At 38.2% G+C, this 22,352-nt stretch overlaps 1 protein-coding gene across 10 annotated transcripts in view; it reads right to left on the bottom strand.

Moving 5' to 3' along the window:
* Positions 1–22,352, bottom strand: part of MCTP1 (multiple C2 and transmembrane domain containing 1) — a 543,974-nt gene that overhangs the window by 64,700 nt on the left and 456,922 nt on the right. For all 10 annotated transcript variants that reach the window (XR_009354067.1, XM_059175490.1, XM_059175489.1 and 7 more), the window contains one exon: positions 8,589–8,642. Coding sequence is in view for 9 of the 10 variants with exons in the window: in XM_059175490.1 (XP_059031473.1) it covers positions 8,589–8,642 (54 nt within the window). In the remaining variant the exon portion in view is untranslated. The remainder of the gene's footprint in view (positions 1–8,588; positions 8,643–22,352) is intronic.

Below are 22,352 nucleotides of genomic sequence, written 5' to 3' on the forward strand. Positions count from 1 at the left end.
TTATAGCCATACATCTTTTTTACTTTGAGTCTAGCTTAAGTTGGAAAATTTCAAAGGAAAAATAAATATACCATAAGGTTTTCATATCTATTGATTTTCTATTAGTTCTGGAGTGTGATGGAACACAGGAATTGCAGGATTCTGGCCAACAGAAGTATGCAACCAATTCCATTAAAGGGAGCAGCTCAGGCTGCCTACTCTGAAAAATCTATTAGACATTGTGGATTTTTTTCCTTTATATAAAAATTTCTTGGTTATTAAAGACTGGGACTTTACCTGGCTTTGGATTTTTCCCCAAGGGGAAAAAAAAGACTTGTATTAAAATATTTTTTTGGTTCATCATACCACCACGCAAAATAATCCACGTCACTGGAAATATTTTGGTGAAGTTACACAGGTCTTCAAGTTGTGTTCTCATCCAGTGAGGTCAACATTACAGAATTCCTGACATTTCTCTAATATCTCTCTTTTGCATGTCACAATTCAAATTGATACCTCTATTTGCATAGCCAACTCCTGTTGGCAAGTTCTTATAATCAAAGAAGAATTCCTCTGTCGTGAACTTCTTTTAGAATCTGCAGAGTCAATGCCTCTAGCATGGTGAAGAATTTCTTTGCCAAACAAATTTTCAGGCAGAATAAAAATCTTGGCACTCTGGGCTCTGATAGAGCATCTGTGATGCTTGGCAACACATCTGGTTCTGCTGCTTTGGTGAAGAAACCTGCTCCTCATCTCAACATGCAGTGGTGTCAGCCAGTGTCAACGACTCTGCCAGGGAGCCTGAAAAAAGTGTGTCTATTTCTACGAATGTTGTCAACCCCTTGAGAGCCAGGGCTGACACACTATTTCAAGAGGTTTTGTCAAGAAATGGAAGTCTGAGAGTAAGTTCGTTGCTGCAATACAGACATTAACTAGTTTTCCAGAGGACCTGTCTCGAAACATGTGATTGACTTTCAAATACAAGTTCTGCTTTTCTGAGGCAAAGGAAATCCAATGACTAGAAAAAAGCAACAGGAAAGAGTCCGTTCACAGTTTGCTTTACCTGATGGCTATCCTTGTCAAATGATCCAACTAAATCTTTCTATTTCAATTCTTTTCTCTCTACTGCCATGCTGGAAGGGCATGTTGGGGCATTTATCTACACATTCCAAGGCTGGAGAAGTGCTTCTGGAAAGGAACAAGGAGTGACAAAGCTTTCCAATTTGTTTACAGGTGGAAACCCACAGACAGTTGGAATCATTATAAAACTCCTTAAAAGCTAACTCTTGTCTCCCATGACTTCACAGGAAGTGAAGTCCTCTTTTTTTTTTTTTTTTTTTTTAAATGATGAGGCATTAATGATGCAGACGTGTTAAAAGATGATCTACTTAACACAACAGAACATAAATTCAACCAGGACTTTGGAGAACTGGAGGAATTCCTCTGTGCTTAACCCTCATCAAATAAAGCCACAGCAGCTCCCATTCTGTTTGCTACTGTTTTCTCTTGCCAAGTCAGTGTTTTAAGCACGTATTGCCATGCAACTGAAAAGTCATACTCAAACAGATGTCAAAAATAACAAGCCTATTGCTATGTCAAAAACCACTCATAATTTCAATATCAAAGCCAAACATCAGCCTTCTTGTAGAGGCTTACTTCTGAGCTGAACTAAACTTTATTTTTACTTGGACAATTTGCATTTATCTCAGGTGTTTGAGGATACCAGGCATTAATGTCAAGAGGAAGGTAGTGAGAGCCACAGAGATATGACTTTATAAAGAAATTTTATAGTCTCTGTAAAAATCATTCTATTTCCATTGCAATAAAAAAGGCATGAAAAAGTTTTTGTGTATGTGTTTATGTGTCTCCCCCCACACCCACCGGCAAGGAAGAAGTCTACAGTTTTCTTCAGATTTTCAAAAGGTCTGTGACCTGAGTAGGGCTAATACCCTCTGCCCTGATGCTTCATGGAGTGAACTGTTTTGAGGAATAGAATGAATGTTCTGAGGGAGCGGAATTCTTCTGTGGAAAAAGCAAGTTAACCATGACTTGGTGCCGCACTCACCAATGACGAATACAGGCTCCTACACAGGAAAGTAACCAAGTGCACAGACATGAGTACAAACCCACTCTTATTTCTAGGCAAGCTTTTCTGAATAAAAACTAAGGCAATTTGGATAAAAATATTTGCCTAATGGTGGGTATGAAGGAGGGCACGTATTGCATGGAGCACTGGCTGTGGTACATAAACAATGAATCTTGGAACACTGAAAAAATAAAATGAAAAAAAGAAAAAAATTGCTTTGTTATACTGTTCTTAGTTTCCATATTGAATGAAAAACTGTATAGCCATATTCATACAGAAAAATAGGGTTAAGTTCATAAGGAAAAAATTAGGAGCTCAGATCTAGTGCTTTAAAATGTACTATTGTAAGTATGGAAAATGCAGTTGGAAGGCACCGGTATTAGTTCCTATTGCCACTATAAAGTATAAACCTATTGGCTTAAACACCACAAATTTATTAACTCAAAGTTCTGCAATCTAGAAGTCAGAAGTGAGTCTCACTGGGCTAAACTCAAGATGTGGGTAGGGCTGCATTTCTTTCTGGAGGCTCTAGGGGAGAATCCATTTCCTTGCCCTTTCCAGTTTCTAAAGGCTGCCCACATTTCTTGGTTTGTGGCCACCCTCCTCCATCTTCAAGCCCAGAGAGCATCTCAACCCTCTAACACCACCCTGCCCCCCATCAGTTTGTTGGATTAATGTCAGGGCTCTGGCTTTGACTCCATCTGCCCCCACACTAGATGCTGTACAGCTGGTCCTTCTGCTGCTGTTTCTTTGCCTTCAGCTTCTCCTCGTGCTCATTGAGCCTATGGTACAGGGCGCACCTTTTCTTGGGGCTGTAGAATTTCCTGAGGTTCTCCTTCTGAGTCTGGTGAATGATGGTGAGAACAAGGGTGAGGGGCTCATAGACAGCTCAGATCTTGGAGACCTTGGACCTTGCACGGCCTGTAATGTTGGTGACTTGCAGCTGGAGGAGCTCTACCTTCAGGTCCTCCAGATGTCTCAGCAGCTCTCCTTCTGGCCAGGAAGGTCCAGAGCACTGGCTTGGGCCATAGCTGGGCAAGGGGTGGCCACTTTGATGGCTTCTTAGGCTTTTAAGGATGCTTACTATTAATTTGGGTCCACTCATAGAATCCAGCATAATCCAACTCTTAGAAGGTCAGCTGATCAGCAACCTTCACCTCATTGGCTACCTCGCGGCCTCTTTGCCATGCAGTGTAATAGAGGTTCCAGGGATTAGGATGAGAACATCTTTGAGCGGTTATTATTCTGCCCACCACACCACGACTTAGCTGGGACAGTGGGAAAGGGCAGAAAGCACAGGAAGAGTGTGAGGAACTAGAAACCTAGAAGAGCACCTCACTGGTTTAGATGGTATACTCCCTGATTATACTACCAGAATACCAGAAGATCAGGTCTAAGGTAATCTGCATCTGTTCTTTAACTTTCATTCTCATGGAAAACTTAGTTTCTAAGAATGGTAAAGATGCCTAACTTGGGAAAACCTGAGTGTCATCCCTGGCTCTGCCACTCATTGTCAATATCACTTTTGGCAATGCACCTATGTTTGGCTGAAGCAATTTCCCCATTTTAAAATAAATTCGAACTAGTAGGTCTAGATGATTGTAGTAGGCAGAATTCTAAGATGACTGCCAAGATTCCCACTTCCTGGTGTACATGTTATGTATAATCCCCTCCCCTTGTATGTGAAGGGAATTAAGAATACAATAGGATGGTCATCCCGTGATTAGGTTATGTTATATGGCAGAGTGGACTTTAAGAAAGGATTACCTTTGGTGGGCCTGGCCTAATCAGGCGAACCTTTAACAGGGACTAGGCTCTTCCTGAAGAGAGTTCAAGTGTGAAAGAGATTTGTCAGGAGGGAGATTGTCTATTGATGGATATAAAGATGGAAAGGACCATGGAAAGTGACCACAAGGAGTGAAAAGCCAACAAGAAAAATAAGGGCTTCAGTTCTCCAAATACAAGGAACTGAATTCTATCAACAGCCCAAGTAAGATTGGAAGTGGGTTTTTCTGCAGAGCCTCAAATGAGAACTCAGCCCGACTGACGACTTGAGAATTAGACTGAACACAGAACCCAGTTGAGCTATGCCTACACTTCTGACCTACCCAGCTGAGCGCTAATGCATGCGGTTTGTTGTAAGCCTCCAAGTTTGTGGCCATTTGTTATGCAGTAGTAGAAAACCAATAAACTAAGACAATGCTATTTCAGTTAAATGTGAGTTAAGATTTCTTTTTAAGAATTTTTTTCTTGACTCCTTTTCCCTGCCTTTCTCCAAAGCTTTGATCGGCTTCCCCACCATGTAATTATTCCATTGAATATAACTAGAAAATGCCATTTTTTCTGATTGAAATATTCTCTCACACATTAGAGTTATCTCCTTCCTCCCATGCTTGATTTCAGATGCAGAGATGTATGCATATTGGGTATATTATATACATGTTTAGGGCTGGAGGATCAAACCAGATAACACAGATTTTGAGAATTAAAGCAAGCAAACTGCGTATTTTGAAGTAAGTCAGATAAGTTTCACTCACTGCATCTAGTTATCTTGAATCACAGTAACCTTGACCTAATAGCTGAAGAAAAAGGCAAAGCAATGTAAGCATAAATGTCTGAACATTTAAATATCTTTTATCAATAAACATTAGTACTATGCCATGCGTTTGAATCCATGCTTATCCTGAGGAAAACCTGCATTCTATCTTCTGCTTCCTCATACTGCAGCTGGGTCCCATTACAAGGGTAGGACACACCATGGGAAGCATGCCTAAACTTTTTAAGCCCCAAAATGAAAGCTGATCTTCATTAATTAGATGTCTAGATTATGCAGATCGACCGCTGTATTACTATAAATAATGTGGTCAGAAACACTATTATATGGCTTTTTAATACCTCGACCGGGGTAATTGAGCTAAGCCTTAATTACTAAGACATTCTATTAACCACAAAGGCAGGGTTTGGTGTCAGGTCAAAAATCAGATTCAATTGTGACTTTGTGGTCGATGGCAGAGAGAATGTTCTACAACAAAGGGAACTGAGAACACAGGGTGATGTCTTCCTAACATTCAATTCAGGAGAAATTTCATCTCCAGTACACCTTCACAGAGTGCTGCTATGTAATGCAGATAAGTGAAAATATTAACAAGCCAATGATTCATAACTAAGACCCACCATTTAAAACCCATATTCTCTGCCTTTGTGAAAACCATGGAACTGGATGAAGAGAGGAGTCACCTAATTTTAGATTAAAGTCAATGTAGACAAGGGATTCTGGAATGAAGGTGAAGTCTGGGGATCACACGCCTTCACCCGAATAAGGATCAGCTGTTTTAATAAAAAGGGAGAACACATGACAAAAAGAATGCTCCAAAGGCCACGGTGTGGAAAAGCTTCCAGATCTGGGGATCCAGGTGAATCATGACTTAGCTTATACCAACTTCAACCAAAGTCTTCCCAGGTGGTGCTGAAGTCAGCACTAAAAAAAAGCTCTCACACAGCTGTGATGCAGAGTTATTATCATCTTTGTCTGCTTCACCTTTTTGTACCTGTGTCTTTAACCATCTACATAATGGTGGGGAGGGAAAACACTTCGAGCCGAAATGAAATAAACGACTTCGGTTTATGCCCACACGGACCTTGTCAAGTAGCCAATGACTCGCCCTTTCATTGTGAGTGACTAATATCAATGCTGGCTCTAAAGAAAGACACTTTTCATAATCGCCCAACAATCTGCTAAGTGAAAACATATGGATAGGCTTAGGCAAAGCCTGCCAGGGGTCTTTGCTGAATGGAAAACAGGTGCTCTCATTCTGTGCCACGTAATACCCCATTTACCCCCAAGTCCAAAGGTTAGAGGACTAATAGCTGCCTTGTGGTAATCAGGGAAAGCCAAGAAACTAGCCCTGGTGAAACATCTGGGACATATTTTACATACTTGCAACATATGCTTCAGGTTCAATTAAAGTGAGGCTTTGGCACATTTATTAATCTTTTTTACTTTTATCCTATAAGAGGACTCACTGACCTGACCCCACTATTATACCATATGAGAAAACAGAGAAATAATGAGAGCTAGAGGTCAGTACCTGCTCATATGGCAAAAAACACATTTGTTTTCTCCTGAAATTCCATTACGCATGACTCTACACACAAACTTTAAACAGAAGAACCAATGAATTTTTTAAGTAGGAAATTACCCTTCTCCCAATCAGACATACTGATAGCCAAGACTTAACAACCTTTACCACTGTGACAGCCAGTCCAGAGACGGAAGCTACTAAATGGGAAGGCGAAAGATCCTTTCATATTTCCATTGCTTATAGGAAAAACTTTATATTTTAACACATCCACTCTAGGAGTCTTCCATTATGCAGACCCCTAAAAGTCTTTTGCAAATTATTATACTTGAGATTTTCCTATTTTTTTTTGTTCAGATACGATTTTTATGCTATCAATTCCATTATGAGTAGAAAAGAAAAGCCTCCTTATAGATCACTTGAATAAAGAGTCGGATTTATGAAAATCAGCTCACCATCTTTTCATATGGAAAACACACTGTTTGCCAGCACCCTGTGCGCAAGAATACAGCTGAATTCACACAGTAATTTAAGCACTCACTTTCAATCACCTTCGGTAACTAGATCTGAAAATGTGTTAGAACCCGGGTGTCAGTTTCAGACACCTAAACACTAGATTACAATAGATGCCACTTTAGAGGCTTGGTGCTCTTTCCACCTGGCATGTTCCACTTGACATCTAGGTTCTGGTGAGCTGGTTAACCAGGTGCGTTATTCGCTCCCCACTCCTAACATCCTCTCTATTAAAAAATGACCATCAAGCGGAGATGAGTGGTTTGGAGTATCAACAAACTGGCTTTAAAAAAAAAAAAGAAAAAAAAAACTCAGGTTGACCTCAAGCAGGGACACTGAAGTACTAGACTACACTAAGGGTTTCCATTTATTAACATTTTGGAGGGAACGCCTGCTGCTGGAATGAATCTTTATGGTAGCTTTAATAATAAAGCAGCAACAAGCAAGGGAAAATGGCTATAAATGGATGGCAGCTCAGTGTTTATCAGCAGAGAAATGATGATTCAGAGCTGGCATGTTGAGTTAAAATACAAGCTCTCTACAGCTCTACAACTGACCTTAACAATAAATCACCTCATTTATTGCCAGAAGTGTATGTTCATGTTCTTTAACATTAAAAACAAGCACATATGTGTTTTTGTAGAAAGGAGATTTTGTTAGTGTATGTTTGGTGATGTCGCTAATGACTAAATGATGTACAGAAGGAGAATTTCACCTAAAAGCTCTATCAATTTCAAAATGTTTGGAATGGTATTAGAAGGCAGAAAGTGTGTATGTGTGTGTCTATGTTTTCATTTTCCTTCTAGCCTTGAATATTAGGCAAGAAAAAAAATCATTTGGGAGTTTGACTCCCACAGTTTGTGATTTTTTTTTTTAAATTACATTTCTAATGCTTGGTTCCAGCATGCAAATTCTTACACCAGGATATAACTGTACATCTCTACTAGAATCAAAGGTCAATGGCATAAATTAAGATACACGATTGTTCTCCTTTATTAAAAAAAAATCACTTCTTTACTATAAGAACTCTGGTTCCAGTGAAAGTCAAAATCTAGTTTTATACACTAAACAATTTGGGAATAATGAAAAAGGAGTGATATTCTCTTTTCCTTCCCAATCTCACTCTAGCTCTTGTAAGATTTTTTGATCTAGAAATGCTCAAGGATTTCGATAAATCAGCATCGCTCTTTCTTGTCATAAAAAGCCTTTCTTCTCACCCCAGACACAACTACAGTCATACCAGATCATTCTAATTTGTCTTCCCAGGGGACAACCATACCAAGAAATCCCAGAAACTACTGGGTTTTTTGTTTGTTTGTTTGTTTTTTGTTTTTTTACTGTGGTCACCATTCCCATGCCAACCAGTGATCAGAAAACAACCTCTCAGCAAGCTTTCCCAACCAAGGAGCCATAGAGTCATTCCAAGTCAAGCCTAGGCAAGGGCCCTGAACACTGGGATTATTTAAATGCCCTCCTCCCCACACACGTGTGTTCTTTCGCTGCACAATTCCTGGAAAATTACAGATGACAATATTCATGTTCAACTTAAGCAGGCTGCTCTTTTTTTCCCTTCTCCCTTCCTCCGAAGTGTAGCCCGATTTGTAATACTCAAGATAGGACAAATTTTTGCCCTTCAAAAACAGTTGTCACTGCTGTTATCTTCACGAGAGCTATCAAGTTCCAGACAAGCTGAATTATTTTTTTTTGTTCCTGGCAGAAAAATATTTGACCCAGCACTGGACAAAAGCGAAGAGGATTTATAGCCGTCTCTCCTTCTATGCAACATGCAGTGGCATTGTTAGGATGATAAACAGCACTGTCCAATTTTCTGGACTCAAACACTTCAACTCCCTTTTTAACTGTCTGTGAAAACAGTGTCATGTCTACATTTCCCCATCCCCTGGTACCCAAGTGCTGGGAAAGATAATTACCTTGTCATCTTTGTCATCTTCTTCTTCCTCGTCCTCCAGCATGTCCTCCACTACCTGCAGACAGAAACAGAAGTCATTTTTGTGCTCTTAAAGCAGAGAATTTTGTTCTGTCATTTTCAACCTTTTGGAAATGAAAACTTCATTAACATTTGAAACAGATGCACAGAGAGGGAACATTTGATCTAGAGATAGGGATTAGGAAAATGCAATGACTTTAATTGATTAATACCAGGGAACTGAATCCCAGTCAGGGGAACCCTACTTGTGGGAGATGTTGTGTGACAACCTAAAGAACCTGAAATATGCATCAGGTAAACTAACATTAATTTCAGAGATGCTTTCAATCAGGAGATTTCCTTTTTACCTACTCCACTTTCTGTATTAATCAGACACTTTAAGTTCAGAATCAGATAACTAAGCAGAAAACAGCTCTGTTATTTCTGATTTACTTTTCACCAAACTCTAAGGTAAAGTAATTTCCTCGTCACTGATTTATGCCGGTGGCCTATGGCATTAAACTAATAGCTTTCATGGCTGAAATTCTACTTATTTTTAAATTTTTATTGAATAAATTTGATACATAACATTGGTTAAGTCAAGTATACTATGAGTTACTTGGATACATTTATATATTGTAAAATGATTGCTAATGTGGCAATATTTTATCTTATTACATAATTAAAAGTACACTATTTTCTATGTTCATTACACTGTGCATCAGATCTCTATGGCTTATTTACTATCTGTCCTGTGTGTGTATGCTATCCCTACCCTCCATCCCCCTTGGTGACTGCCTTATTGCTATTTTTTATCATTTAACTTTTTTTTAGAATCCATAAATAAGTGATATCATATAGTACTACACTTAACTCTGACTCGTCTTGCTTTTAATGAGTTCAAGGTCCAACCATGATGTCACAAAAGGGACACTACCTTCCTTCCTTTTAATGGAGTAATATTCTGTGTATATATACCATATCCTTTTTTTTTTAAGATTTTATTTATTAATTTGACAGAGAGAAATCACAAGTAGATGAAGAGGCAGCCAGAGAGAGAGAGAGAGGGAAGCAGGCTCCCTGTGGAGCAGAGAGCCCGATGCGGGACTTGATCCCAGGACCTTGAGATCATGACCTGAGCCGAAGACAGCGGCTTAACCCACTGAGCCACCCAGGTGCCCCTACCATATCCTTTTCAACCGTTCATCCACTGATGGGCATTTGGGTTGTTTCCATATGTTGGCTTTTGTGACTAATACTGTGGCAAACATGGGAGTGCAGGTAACTTTTCTACACCCTGTTTTTGTTTCTTCTGGGTATATACCCAGAAGTGTAATTGTTCAATCATAGGGCAGATCTGTTTTTATTTTGGGGGGAACCTCCATATTGTTTTCCATAGTGTCTGGACCAATTTGCGTTTCCGCCAACCATATGGGTTCTCTAGTCACCGCTCTCTATTCACCATTCTCAGCACCACTTATTGTCTGTTCCTGACGACAGCCATTCTAACAGATGTTAGCTAACTCAGTGGTCCACTGATACAGAGGTGACACGGCACTGTGGTTCTGACTTGCATTTCCTGGATACTAGTGATGTTAAGCATAAATCCATCTATCTGTCGGCCATTTCTTTTTTTTTTTTTTTTAAACATTTTGTTTATTTATTTGACAGAGAGAGATCACAGGAGGCAGAGAGGCAGGCAGAGAGAGAGGAGGAAGCAGGCTCCCCGCTGAGCAGAGAGCCCGATGCAGGGCTCGATCCCAGGACCCTGAGATCATGACCCGAGCCGAAGGCAACGGCTTAACCCACTGAGCCACCCAGGCACCCCTGTCGGCCATTTCTATATCCTCTGTAGAAAATTGTTTAGTTCTTCTGCTATTTTTAAATTGGATTGCTTTTTTTGTTAGGGAGTTGACTGAATTCTGTAGATATTTTGGATGTTAACCCTGTATCTGAGAGATGGTTTGCAAAAATTTTCTCCCATTCTGCAGGTTGTCTTTTTATTAATTGTTTGTTTTGCTGTGCAGAAGCTTTTGAGTTTGATGTGGTCCCATTCGTTAATTTTTTCTTTTGTCATTTGTGGTTTTGGTGCAACCAAGGCTCAAGTTTCAATTCTTGTGGATAAATGTCAACTTTTGACTATCTCTGTATTACTTCTTTTTCTTCCTTTTTTATTTTGTGAATTGCCAGAGACTCTAATTTTAACTCTCTGATTTTACACAAGGGTTACATTATGAGAATGGACACTGAAAATTAGAAATGTATTCAGTAATCTAATGTATGTAATATGTATATATAATCCAGGTAGATGGGTATGCATGAATGTATTTTTTAATGACTCCTAGTGTACTTACTTCAGCATAATGGAATAGTCATTTTGGATTTGCTCAATAATTTACCCTTTCCTTGATTACTGTGTCACTGTGGCATTACAAATGGGAGCTCCCCTGTTTCAGGTGTTTTACTATGGTTTTATACACCTTCTCTCTCTCTCTCCCTCTCTCTCTCTCTCTCCATAGAAACCAAACATTTAAAAAAACTTTGGGGAGGGTTGCTCTTCAGCTAAGTGCCAACTTCTGATTGCATTGATGCCATTTCATATACTTTCTAATTCTTGTGGTGCTTTTCTTTTTTTATCCAGTCTGTATCTTTATTTCTGAATAAACTTGATAGAATCATGGTTATTAAATATTTTTAAATCTTTCTCCCCAAGCTCATAACTTTAAAAGATAGAGACAGTGAGTGCTGCTTTCATGTGGCTTATGATACAGACGGGAATATGTTATGAGTGAAAACTTCAATAGCTAAGACTGTGTTATGCAAAGAGCTACACAAACTGAGATAACATGTCAGGACTCTTGGTGATCTAATAATTGTTCTCAAATATTCGAAAAGCATTAGCCTACTTAAAAGAATAGCCCAAACGCAAGCCTCCTTTTCTCATAAACCAATATAGAACCAAAAACATCTGTGAGATGTTCCTGTGAGATTGTTCCTAATTTAATGTCATACTTTAAATCTTCTATTACATGGTAGAATTTTGTGGTCTTTGCTTTGGACATTCAGCATTTCAAAAGAACCATAGTAGCACAATGTGCTATTTCCAATATCTGGTGAGAGTTTACACTTATTCTGAAGGCATATAAAGCAATTCAGCCTCAGCAAGAAAGAAGGACTCTTAACATTCTCTCTAACACTATTCAGCAACTCTCTAAGCATTTACTGTTAAGCCCCTTGGCCAAGAAACACAGTGCTAGGTACTGTGGGAATACAAAGATGAATAACACAGATATTTCATCTATACTCATGTCAGCCCTCAAGAGGATTATAATTCAGTAAAATTTAAATGGAGACTATAAGCTAATCTTTCACGTTGGCTTTTAATTTCCTGAAAATTTGAAGTATTTGGAAGTATATAGACAATAATAGCAATAACATATAATCACAGTGCTCTATACCAGGCAATTCCAAACGGGGCCATTTTTGATGGAGGTTTCAATGGGAGAAGCAGCCACAGTATTTCAGTACTTTGTATTTCTTCAAAAGCATTCACCTAACACAGCAAATGGCTGAAACAGAATGCAAACCCAGACAGTGGGACAACTCAGAGATGGCTCTCACTCCCTGCCCAGTTCTTGGGGGTCGGGAGTGAGGGGTGGGGAGGGAAGAATTCACCCAACTCTCCTAAGTTTTGTTTAAATGATTATAATTTTGTATCTCTACTAAGATGACAGATTTAAATTAAGTAATTTGTTAGGTTGGTCATTATGATCCATTTTATTTTTCAGATAAAAGTTGTATATATGGGAGGTATAAAACAGATAATTTTGTTAAGTAATGTTTTACTAAAATTACCTGCACAAAGTCATTTATCGAATATGTCGAAGAAAAAGAAACAAATACTACAAGTATACTTTTACTCCCATGCATAAATTCGAACAATGTTTTTGCTGGTTATGATTAAAAATGTATTGGGGCGCCTGGGTGGCTCAGTGGGTTAAGCCTCTGCCTTCAGTCAGGTCATGATCTCAGGGTCCTGGGATTGAGCCCCACATCGGGCTCTCTGCTTGGCAGGGGGCCTGCTTCTCCTCTTTCTCTCTGCCTGCCTCTCTGTCTACTTGTGATCTCTGCCTGTCAAATAAATAAATAAAAATAAACAAATGTATTGCATGCTTCTCCTCTTCAATACTTATGATCGTGCCGCAGGTGCGAGGAAGCAAGAAGGGTGTTGGATTCTGCCTAGCAGATTGCAAGGTGCATAATAGGTGTTCCAGAACTATTTGTTGATAGAGTGAACAGATGAAAGCATCATCTATTCTTCAGAGCCCTCAAAAAGATTGGGAAGGAAGTGAACTAGTTTGCAGAACTGAACTAGCTTATCTGGAAAGACGTATACTTAATCAGGGATGCAGATTAATAAAAGCAAATTTTCAAAATGCCTTCCAATATATGCCCAGAAACAGAAAGCATACCCATTTAACCTTTAAGATTTGGAGATTTCTACTTCCTCCAAGTTAATTTTCTACAAATCCAAAATATCATCGAAACAGCAAACAAGCCAATAGCTTCATTTACACATTTTCCAAATCAGCTGCGGATCTTATGTTTGAGAACGACTCAAAGAGGTCTACAGAATCAGGCTCTTCATTTGCGAAACCCAAACTGTTCTTCCCCTGCACAAGTGGGTAATTGGCTACGCACAATTGCTCTACAAATGTGCAGCCAGAACCACCCAATACAACCATTTGCTCTTACATTTGGCAGAAAAGTGTTGTGTTAGCTAGAGGCCGTTGTGTTGTGTTTTAGCGCTCTAGCGAGGGCTTTTCCCCTCCTCCAGTGCCTTTTTAATGTTACATCATAAACATCTACAAGTGAGGATTTATAATACAGATGCTTTCCTACGGATGTTTTGAAGCTGCTTCAGAATGTATCCCATTACCACGTTTCGTTCAGGTGGGGTTTAAAGTGCTCTGGAAACAGGAGATAATAGCACCTATCCCACAGTGTTGATTAAGGACCCAATGAAATAGTGTATAAAGTACTTAACACAGTTCTCGTATCAAAATAAATGTTCAAAAAGGTTAGCTATTAGTGAGAAGAAAACTAACATGAATTTAATGATATTTTAAACATTATTTTTTAAAAGATTTTTAAAATTTATTGGACAGGGAAAGAGAGTACAAGCAATGGAAGTGACAGGTGGAGGGAGAGGGAGCCTGATGTGGGGCTCGAACCCAGGGCCCTGGGATCATGACCTGAGCTGAAGACAGATGCTTAACTGACTGAGCCACCCAGGCGCCCCTTCAACATACATTTTTTAAAAATTATATTATTCTTTTTGTCCTGGGCAAAATATTCAGTGTTCTTTAGGACATATAAAATTCCAATTCATGTTTCACAGTCACCAAGAAACACATAAATGGACACAGGTAGAGGCGTGGATCAAGACCCTCCTTTAAAATGATAATGATTTCACTACTTTGCAGGCTTTAAGGGACCAAAGCAATGGATGGCTATGAAGGCAAGAGTGTTTCAGAAGTGGGGCTGTGCTTGAAGACATGAGCCCTGGCCAAATTCAATGAATACAGAAACTGCAACTAAGGTGTTAAAAACAAACTGAACGTATCCCTGAAGTGCATTTAGTGACTTCAAGAAACTGCAACCTCTCCCAGAGAACTCACGTAACACCTACCATGTAGAAAGAGAGTGGAGGAGTTTAATACCTAACAAAGAAAAACAAAATAAAGGAGTCCTGTCTCAAACTCCAGCTCTTTCCTCTTCAATAAAACCACATAAAGACTACATAGTTTTGTTTTCAAGTATATGAAGTCAAACTGACCAAACATTTGTCAACAATAACTTAATAACACATATGCAGAATTTCCTTGAGGAAAACAAAAATAAGTGTTGAAAAAAATGCATGTGTTAGAAAAGATACATTTCTCCAAAGTTGTGTTTTTCTTTTCTTTTTTCTTTCCCTTTTCTTGAGGGGGGAATCTCTCAGTTTGGCTCTAGAATTCTCTTTCCAAACTATGCTTTCTGATACCTTGCTTGAAAGCAAGTAGTATTAATCAAACAAAGGAAGGGCACTAGGGAAATCAGAAAGATGTAATGCAAGCAGTTAAAAGTGACATGACCTTCTGTAATGTCGCTCGTCGCAGACTTCTATGCCACACACTGGAGGAAGGTCTTGAAAGAAACGGATTCTTGGTACTATTCCTTGAATGTAATACTAATAAAGATGACATTTTTAAAAACACACGGAGACAGCCCCAAATGCAGCCTGCCAGCTACATTACAGCTAAAGAATAAGCAGATAACATTATTTTTAAAAGTGTAATATTTCTTCTTCCATAGTCCCTATTTGCTGAGCATTTGTCATTAACATATAAAATAGAGTATGTGGCTATACTTTTTAAAAAAATACATTTTCAAATGGAGCCAAACTCATCTGTAGAATCTGTATATTATATAGTCGCCCAGGAGCTCTTTTCGTATTATGACTTTTAATTATAATTCAACACAACTTAAATGTCTTATGATTTGCAAGGAAATACAATTTTATTTGGCTGAAAATATTAATAATGGTGTTGGTAATCTGAATACAAGTACAACATGTTTAATAGTACTGCCCCAGACAATGATGTATAACGGAGGGGACCTGAGGATGCAGAATAGAACACCAAGACAGTGAAGGGATGAGAAAAGGCAGACTCAGGTAAGCTTCATTGTTAAAGTCCTCATGGGGTAGTGAATACTGATTACTGCTTTTTAATGCCACATTAGGGGGTGTGTCTTAAAACAAAGTGACCAAAGGGAGTTAAAAGGCCTACCAATAATTGTTAAAACACTTTGTATTTTGAGTTGCCCAGGAATAAGGTCCTCCACTTACTACTCTTCAAAGAAAAAGGAACCGAGAAAGAATCCTGGTCATGTCACCCTTGTAAGATAAGGACTGAGTACCACAAAGCCAGAAACTCCCCAAGCCAAAGCTGAGACAAACCAGTTTCTCTCATATGTTTACTTTTTTCCTTGGAAATAATCTTTGAATATAATAGATGTTTTGCTATGTTCAGAATGAATAGCTGCACAATTCAAATTGCTTTACTCAAACACGGTCTATAAAAAAGCAACACATTTAAATTAAAGAAGAAATCACTGCTGTCCAGATGTGCAACTGCATGTTAAAAAATTAAAGAAAGAAAATTGTCACAAAAGAAAGAAGTTTCATATTTAATTTCATATTCATAGAACATCCAAATGTGTACAGATGCTTATATTTGGACACATTACAAACTAAATGCCTATTTCCACCCTAGAGATACAGAGGAATTTGGAGAGAGCAGCATTCTTCAACATGGTCTGGAGTTCATTTATACCATTTTGTGTGTGCATAAACCAAGCAAAGCATGCACTTGTGTGCCAGTGAATTTATTACATGTGTAAATATCATATGAAATTATTGGAAGCCAATGGATTGAGAAGATGCTTATAAACACTCTGACTCTTTTGGATGGCTGAAAAGAACCAGAGCTGACCTCTGGTCCACCAAAGTCAGCTAAAGTGCCAAATAAAACGTGCCTGCTTCTCACAAAATTTTTGAGAAGGAACTTTTGCAAAATGAACGGCACAATTAAGCTGTACATATAATTTACACCACGTTTGGAAGAATAATAAGACTCATAAACAGGTCTGGGATACACTGTTTCATCCAGTATATCTCAAAAGCAACTGGATGTATGATGGCTGCTTAGTTTGATTCACGCTATTAAGGATTTGACCTTGGCGTATTTCAGCTACAGTAGTCATCAAGATAACTGAACCACTAGATGTAATAATAATTAGTGTGATAGGCTTGCCAGTGAGGTTGAATATATTGCAACACAAAAGAAGGCAGACTAAAAAGAAAAGCATTATTACTTACTGCTAAAAGACTTCCTGATTTTTACAGAGACACTCAAATACAATTATTTCTTCTCGCAGAACGCATTTCCTTGGCTCATTCTGGGAAGTGCCATGTTGTAATTTAGTCTGATTCTTAATAGGAAATGTGGCTTTAATGTGGCTATCAGATGACTTTTGATGCATGCCACTGATTACATACAGCCTGTATTCTGCATCATCAACAACAACATTCTTATTTGCAGTATAATATGCTTTGCTGTAAGGTGCAAGGGCATTAAATTTACTTTGCTGGCCAAGAAGATGTAACCTTTTATTTTTTTTAAGTGTCAGCTTAATATGCAGAAAACCTCTTCCATTATAAAAGACTAAATATAATATAAATTCTATAATCAGTATAAGCATCTGAAATGAATTTCTTTTCATATTTCCCTCTGAGTATTTTTAAATGTTCATTCTTACACAAAGCCCTGGGAACAGAATTCTAGTGTTTATTTGAACTATGTCTCCATCTAAAGGCTTCCCCATGTATTGTATTTTCGCTGGCAGGGAAAATTCTGAGCTTGGTGTCTTTAGGATATCGCATATTAATTTGAGCAGGGAAAAATAGGTCAACTGTTAACCTACAATGTGCTTTCCGAATAATAATGCTTTTTTGAAACTATTTTTTGGTCATGTTAGAAAAAAAATATATACAAAAAGCCAAAAAGAAAAGGAAAAAAAAAACCCACAAACTGAAAACACTAGAGTTGTTTAATGTGCTTTGCAAAGTGAGATTAAAAGATAACTAGACTTGCCACGAATGGATGTTATAAAATTTAGTATTTTCAAAGGAAAATATTTTTTGCCCATTAAAAGTAAACAGATTTCAAATAAAGAAGAAAATTATGCACTCAAGCCTCTTATAAAACCAGATTTCCATTCCAGAACCACGAATTTGTTATTTTTTTAAAAAAGGCCCAATTTTAAATGTTTAAAATACAAAACAACCTTGGGAATTTTCATTTCAAATGAAATGTAATACTTTAAATACTTAAAGTATGTCATGAAGAGTCCACATTATCTATTTAAAACATTTTCTGCAAAGCCAGAGGAGGGACAGGTGCGACCTCCAGTCTCCTCAGAAACATGCAACGTTCTAACCCCAAAGATAGGCTCGGGGAGCATTAAAGCAGCAGTAGTCAAGAAGTTCCCTTTCAGGTAAATGTATAGTTTTAGGACATGGACTAGAGAAAAATGCTACACTTTTGGAACAACAGAATTGGAAAACAAGACAAAAAATAATTTATATTGGAGATTAACATTAGCAAACTTCTGGACCGTACTGCTCTGCTACGTTCGATCCACTTTTTTCAGAAATTCTCAGCTACTCACTATGTTAAGCAGAATGCAGGAGATAATGGAAGGGGTGAGGGGAATCGGTGGACATTTGTAGAGAAAAACATTCTGGCACTAATTTGATTCTCTTTTTCTTTTGTTCCTCTCAGTCCTAGAATATTTCGAGGCCTGAGAACATTATGTGAAAAAAAATCTAAAAACAGACTGAGTTTTTGAATGTCAGGAAATCATAGAGTCCGAAAACTTGAGTTTTTTCTTTATATCCCTTTTCTATAAATAATAATGATAAAAATATTTTTTAATCTCTTTTTGATAAAGAATAATCACCTCACAAAAGAAAGCCCATGTGGGTTTAGACCTACATTTGAACTGGAAAGAATGTCTATGGTGAATGGTGAATTGTAGCATAAAAGCCTGAATGAAAAGAATGTTCACGAAACCTCACACAAAACCTCCGTAACCGTTTTATCACAAGCTTCCCACAATATAGCACAAGAGCTCTATATTCTAGGAAAAGCTTGCCTGGTCCACTTATCATTTCTGCTTTATGTAGTGTACTGTATGATTGCTAAATTAGTGCATAATGTATTTATAATATTTATAGTACCAACATTTAGTTAAATAACCTTTATGTAAGATTTATGTTGATTTTTTTTATTTCTCATTTAATGGCAAATTATGAAGAGCATGTTTCATAAAGATAATTCTCCATTTAAATTCATCAGTCCATTAAATATTAAAATTATGTTTCTGATGCAATCGAGAACAAATTTGTCCAGCTTCAGTGATTATTTGCACTCATAAAAATTAGGCTTGATTAATAAAATTTAAATGCTTGATTAAGTTGACATTTTCATGTTCTAGTCTGATTTATTAAAATTAGTCCCCTTGCCCAGGCCTGGTATGCTATGTAGGTTTACCTTTCTCCTTCTCTTCGTCGACATCCGGAGTGAGGCTGTCAGGAAGGAGTATTGTGTTTTTGGACTCAAAGACGATTTAGACAGTTTCAGGAAAATGCCCTGTTCTTTTCTCAGAGTGCTGCTGGCCTTTGTCTTTATGCATTGTGCCTGCTGGAGGTTTGTATTACAATAAACAAGAAAAATGTTTCTTTCAAATATCTATTGATATGATCTAGAAAACGGCATTTATTTATGGTATTTCTGTAAAATTCAGTTACCAAGAAGTTTTCATCTGTAGAGGACTGGTCAAATTTCTTCATCTGCTTTTTTTTTTTTTTCTGATAAAAATACAGTTTTTATTATTGTGGGACTCCCACACACATAGCAGGCGGGATTATAGACATGGGAAATCTTTCTGTGGCAATGTTACTGTCTTGATCTATAAGCTTAAAACCAAGACTGATGGTCATGGAAAACCATCCTCTTCAAGAGCACTTACAAGGGAACTTTTCAAAAGAGGAAGTCACGTACAACGTCTAAACCCTCATTGCACCCTTGCTGGTTTGTCCTGCTTTCTACATGCGCGGGTGCCTAGTTGTCATTGACTAAGTCCTTGCTGTATGGTTAAGACAGTATGTTGTCTCTCTCTCTCTCTCTTTTTTTTTTTTTTAATTTTTTATTTTGTATAAACATGTATTTTTATCCGCAGGGGTACAGGTCTGTGAATCAGCACTCACCAAAGCACATAACCTCCCCAATGTTGTTGTCTCTTTAATCGTCACAAAACCTCAGCAAGGTAAGGTTATTATCCCTGTCTTAATGGTGAGGAAACTGAGGCTCAGGGGAATGAATAAATTTGTATGGCTAACAAGAGGAAGTTCCCAGATCTTCCTAATTTCAAAGTTTGGGCTTTTAACCTCTACCAACTGGAAATGAGTCATGGTAACGGTCATTTTTAAGTGTTTTTGAGGCTATCCGTGGGAGTGTAATTCACTTGGAAACTTTTAGATGAACCGACTTTCTCTCATTTAAGCATGCTAACAGAATATTTGGTTATTTTTTTAAAAATAAATGATGTGGCATGATAGTTATTTTTTTTTCCTGAATAATGGAATAAATTCAGTGATAAATGACAGGAAATGCCCTTGAAGGCACATTTTAGTTTGGTTACCTACATGTACTATTAAAGTTCTACATAGAAGAAGATGGAAAGACTTTAGAATTGCAGGCTCTTGATAATGTATACTACATAACGCTAAACAACAACAAAATGAACACAAACCTCTCTGAGTTACTAGACCCCTATCAGAGTTCAGATTTACAAACATTTTCCACAAGCAGATAAAGACATACCATTTGGTTCCCACTTTTAGCTTGTTAACTGAGGTCTTGTACTTTCTTACCACTTTTCTGATCCAGGGGCAATAAATCTTCGCAAATATCATAGGAAACTCTGTGCCAACACCAATCACTACAGAGGGCATGATGCTTAGAACCAGTAATGCAAACTAGTCATGAGGTCATGGGTCAGCCACAAGGTGCTTCTGTTGACCCTATATCCTACCTCCTTCACTATAAAGTTCAAAGGAGTTTTGGCTTCCTACAAGGAGAATGCAAAGTCATTAAGAAGGAACAAACAGGCTATCACTAAAAGCAGGGAGAGTAAAAATAACACAGCCACCCCGAGAACTGAGACCAAAATGATGAGCACCTCTCTCCCCCACCTTCTCCATCTCCTTCTTCCATTACAGAAGCAACAAAATTGTGGGGGCAGACCTTTTGGAAGAATGGAGATAATAAAACCATTTGGTTGACATACAGAGGTAAATGCTGGGTTTGGACACTTTGGAGAACCATCTAGGTGATGAATTCTTTGGATCCAAGGGAGGCTTTGAAGGGAGTTTTAGAAAGCTGGTTTTACAAGGAGTTTCTAAGGGCTCCAGGGGTCATCTGGGGCCCAAATAAGAGGCTATAGGTTATTTATAGGAGCAAGAGCTTCAGGTTTCTCTTAAATTTGCCCAGACAGTTCATTTAGTGGGAAAGGAGCAAGATTTCAGGGCAGAAATCCTCTAGAAGAATGAAGCTCAGCTCTTTACCTTGTAATATTCTCACATGTGTCTTTGGAGAATCTGAGCAAGTTGGGAAGGATTTAGGCAAAATTGGAGAGTAACTGGAAACATCCTCTATGGTGGTTACCCCTAACTTTAAATTCTGTCTTCTGAGTCCTCGCAGATCCAAAGCAAGCAGTATGCCTTCCACCGAGGAGAATCCTCCGTAAATTGACTTTTAAAAATAGAAACGCTTTCCTTTACATCTTTCTCTATAGGAATGGACATGTCACGTACAGGTGACATTCATCTTCCACCATTTTACAATTTTATCTTTCCAATTTGAAGTTTAGATGAAGTCTGAGAAGACAGCAAAAGGCTAGCCAATAAACTGAAGAAGTATGAAAGGCAAACACAGAGTTAGGGAGCAAAACGGACAGACTGAAATGTAGAATGGGTGCTGTGGCCACAGATAAACACCCCCTTTCTTTACGTATGCAGCCCACGCACAGACATCTGGGGTCATCTAAATGTCTTTTGGTTGCACACGTGGCACATCACCTACCTGCCTCTATTAGCACACACTCGATTTAGTTATTCATTTCCTTCTAGACCACAAACTGGCCTGGGCAGGGATCCTGTCTTAATCATCTTTGGAACAAGAGTTAGCACTGTGCCTGGAGATGTTCAATACACTTTCACTGAATGGAAATACTTATGCATAAAAATTAGGCAATTTTTGATTTGGAAAGATTAGACTAAAATATTTGTTCATTCATCACAGTTTTTGAGCAACTACTACACTGCCACGTCTGCGACATCTCGTTCCGTGCGGGGATTAAATACACAAATGCAAAATACAATGAGAACAATTTTAGGCTGGTAAGGAAGACCCACAGTGGTGCGACTATTACAATACAGTGAGAGGGATATGGGGTCTGAGTAGGGTGAGGGTATGTGTTCTGAGGGTACATGTTGGCAAGGGTAGGCTGGTGGTAGGGGTCAAGAGTAGGAGGGAAGTCAGGGATGGTTCTCCAGATAAAATGAAAAACATGCTAGGTAGTTACCCAGGAACATATACACAAAATATTAAAATCCTACTGGCTGGCAAATTAGTATTAATTTAGTAAGCCAAAATGCTCAAAATGCACAGGAGCTCTGACCCAAAACTCCTACAATGATTTCCTCAAAGGGCATTACCAGAGACCACATAGAGGATCTGGTCAAAAGATTTCTCTACAGCATTATCTGAGATGGCAAAAATCTTTGAGACATTTCTAATGTAAGTGTTCAAGAAAAAATTAATTAGTCACATGGTGAAAACTATGCAGTCACTAAAAATCCTGTGGTTTTCCAGTGATTTAAGGGATATTTCTAAATAGTGTTGATATAAAGAGTAGGTATACTAACAGTACATTTAATGTGATCCAATTTTTGTAAAAAACAAAATATGCCTGACGAAAAACAGTAAATTTATTTTAGTAAATTTATTTTTAGAGAGAAGAATAGATGGCATAGAGAGAAGGTATCACTATCTGGGAAAGCACAAACAGCCTCCACTCAGGATAACTGCTGCTCCCA

This window comes from Mustela lutreola, chromosome 5 (genome assembly GCF_030435805.1).
Source record: "Mustela lutreola isolate mMusLut2 chromosome 5, mMusLut2.pri, whole genome shotgun sequence".
Classification (NCBI taxonomy): Eukaryota; Metazoa; Chordata; class Mammalia; order Carnivora; family Mustelidae; genus Mustela; species Mustela lutreola.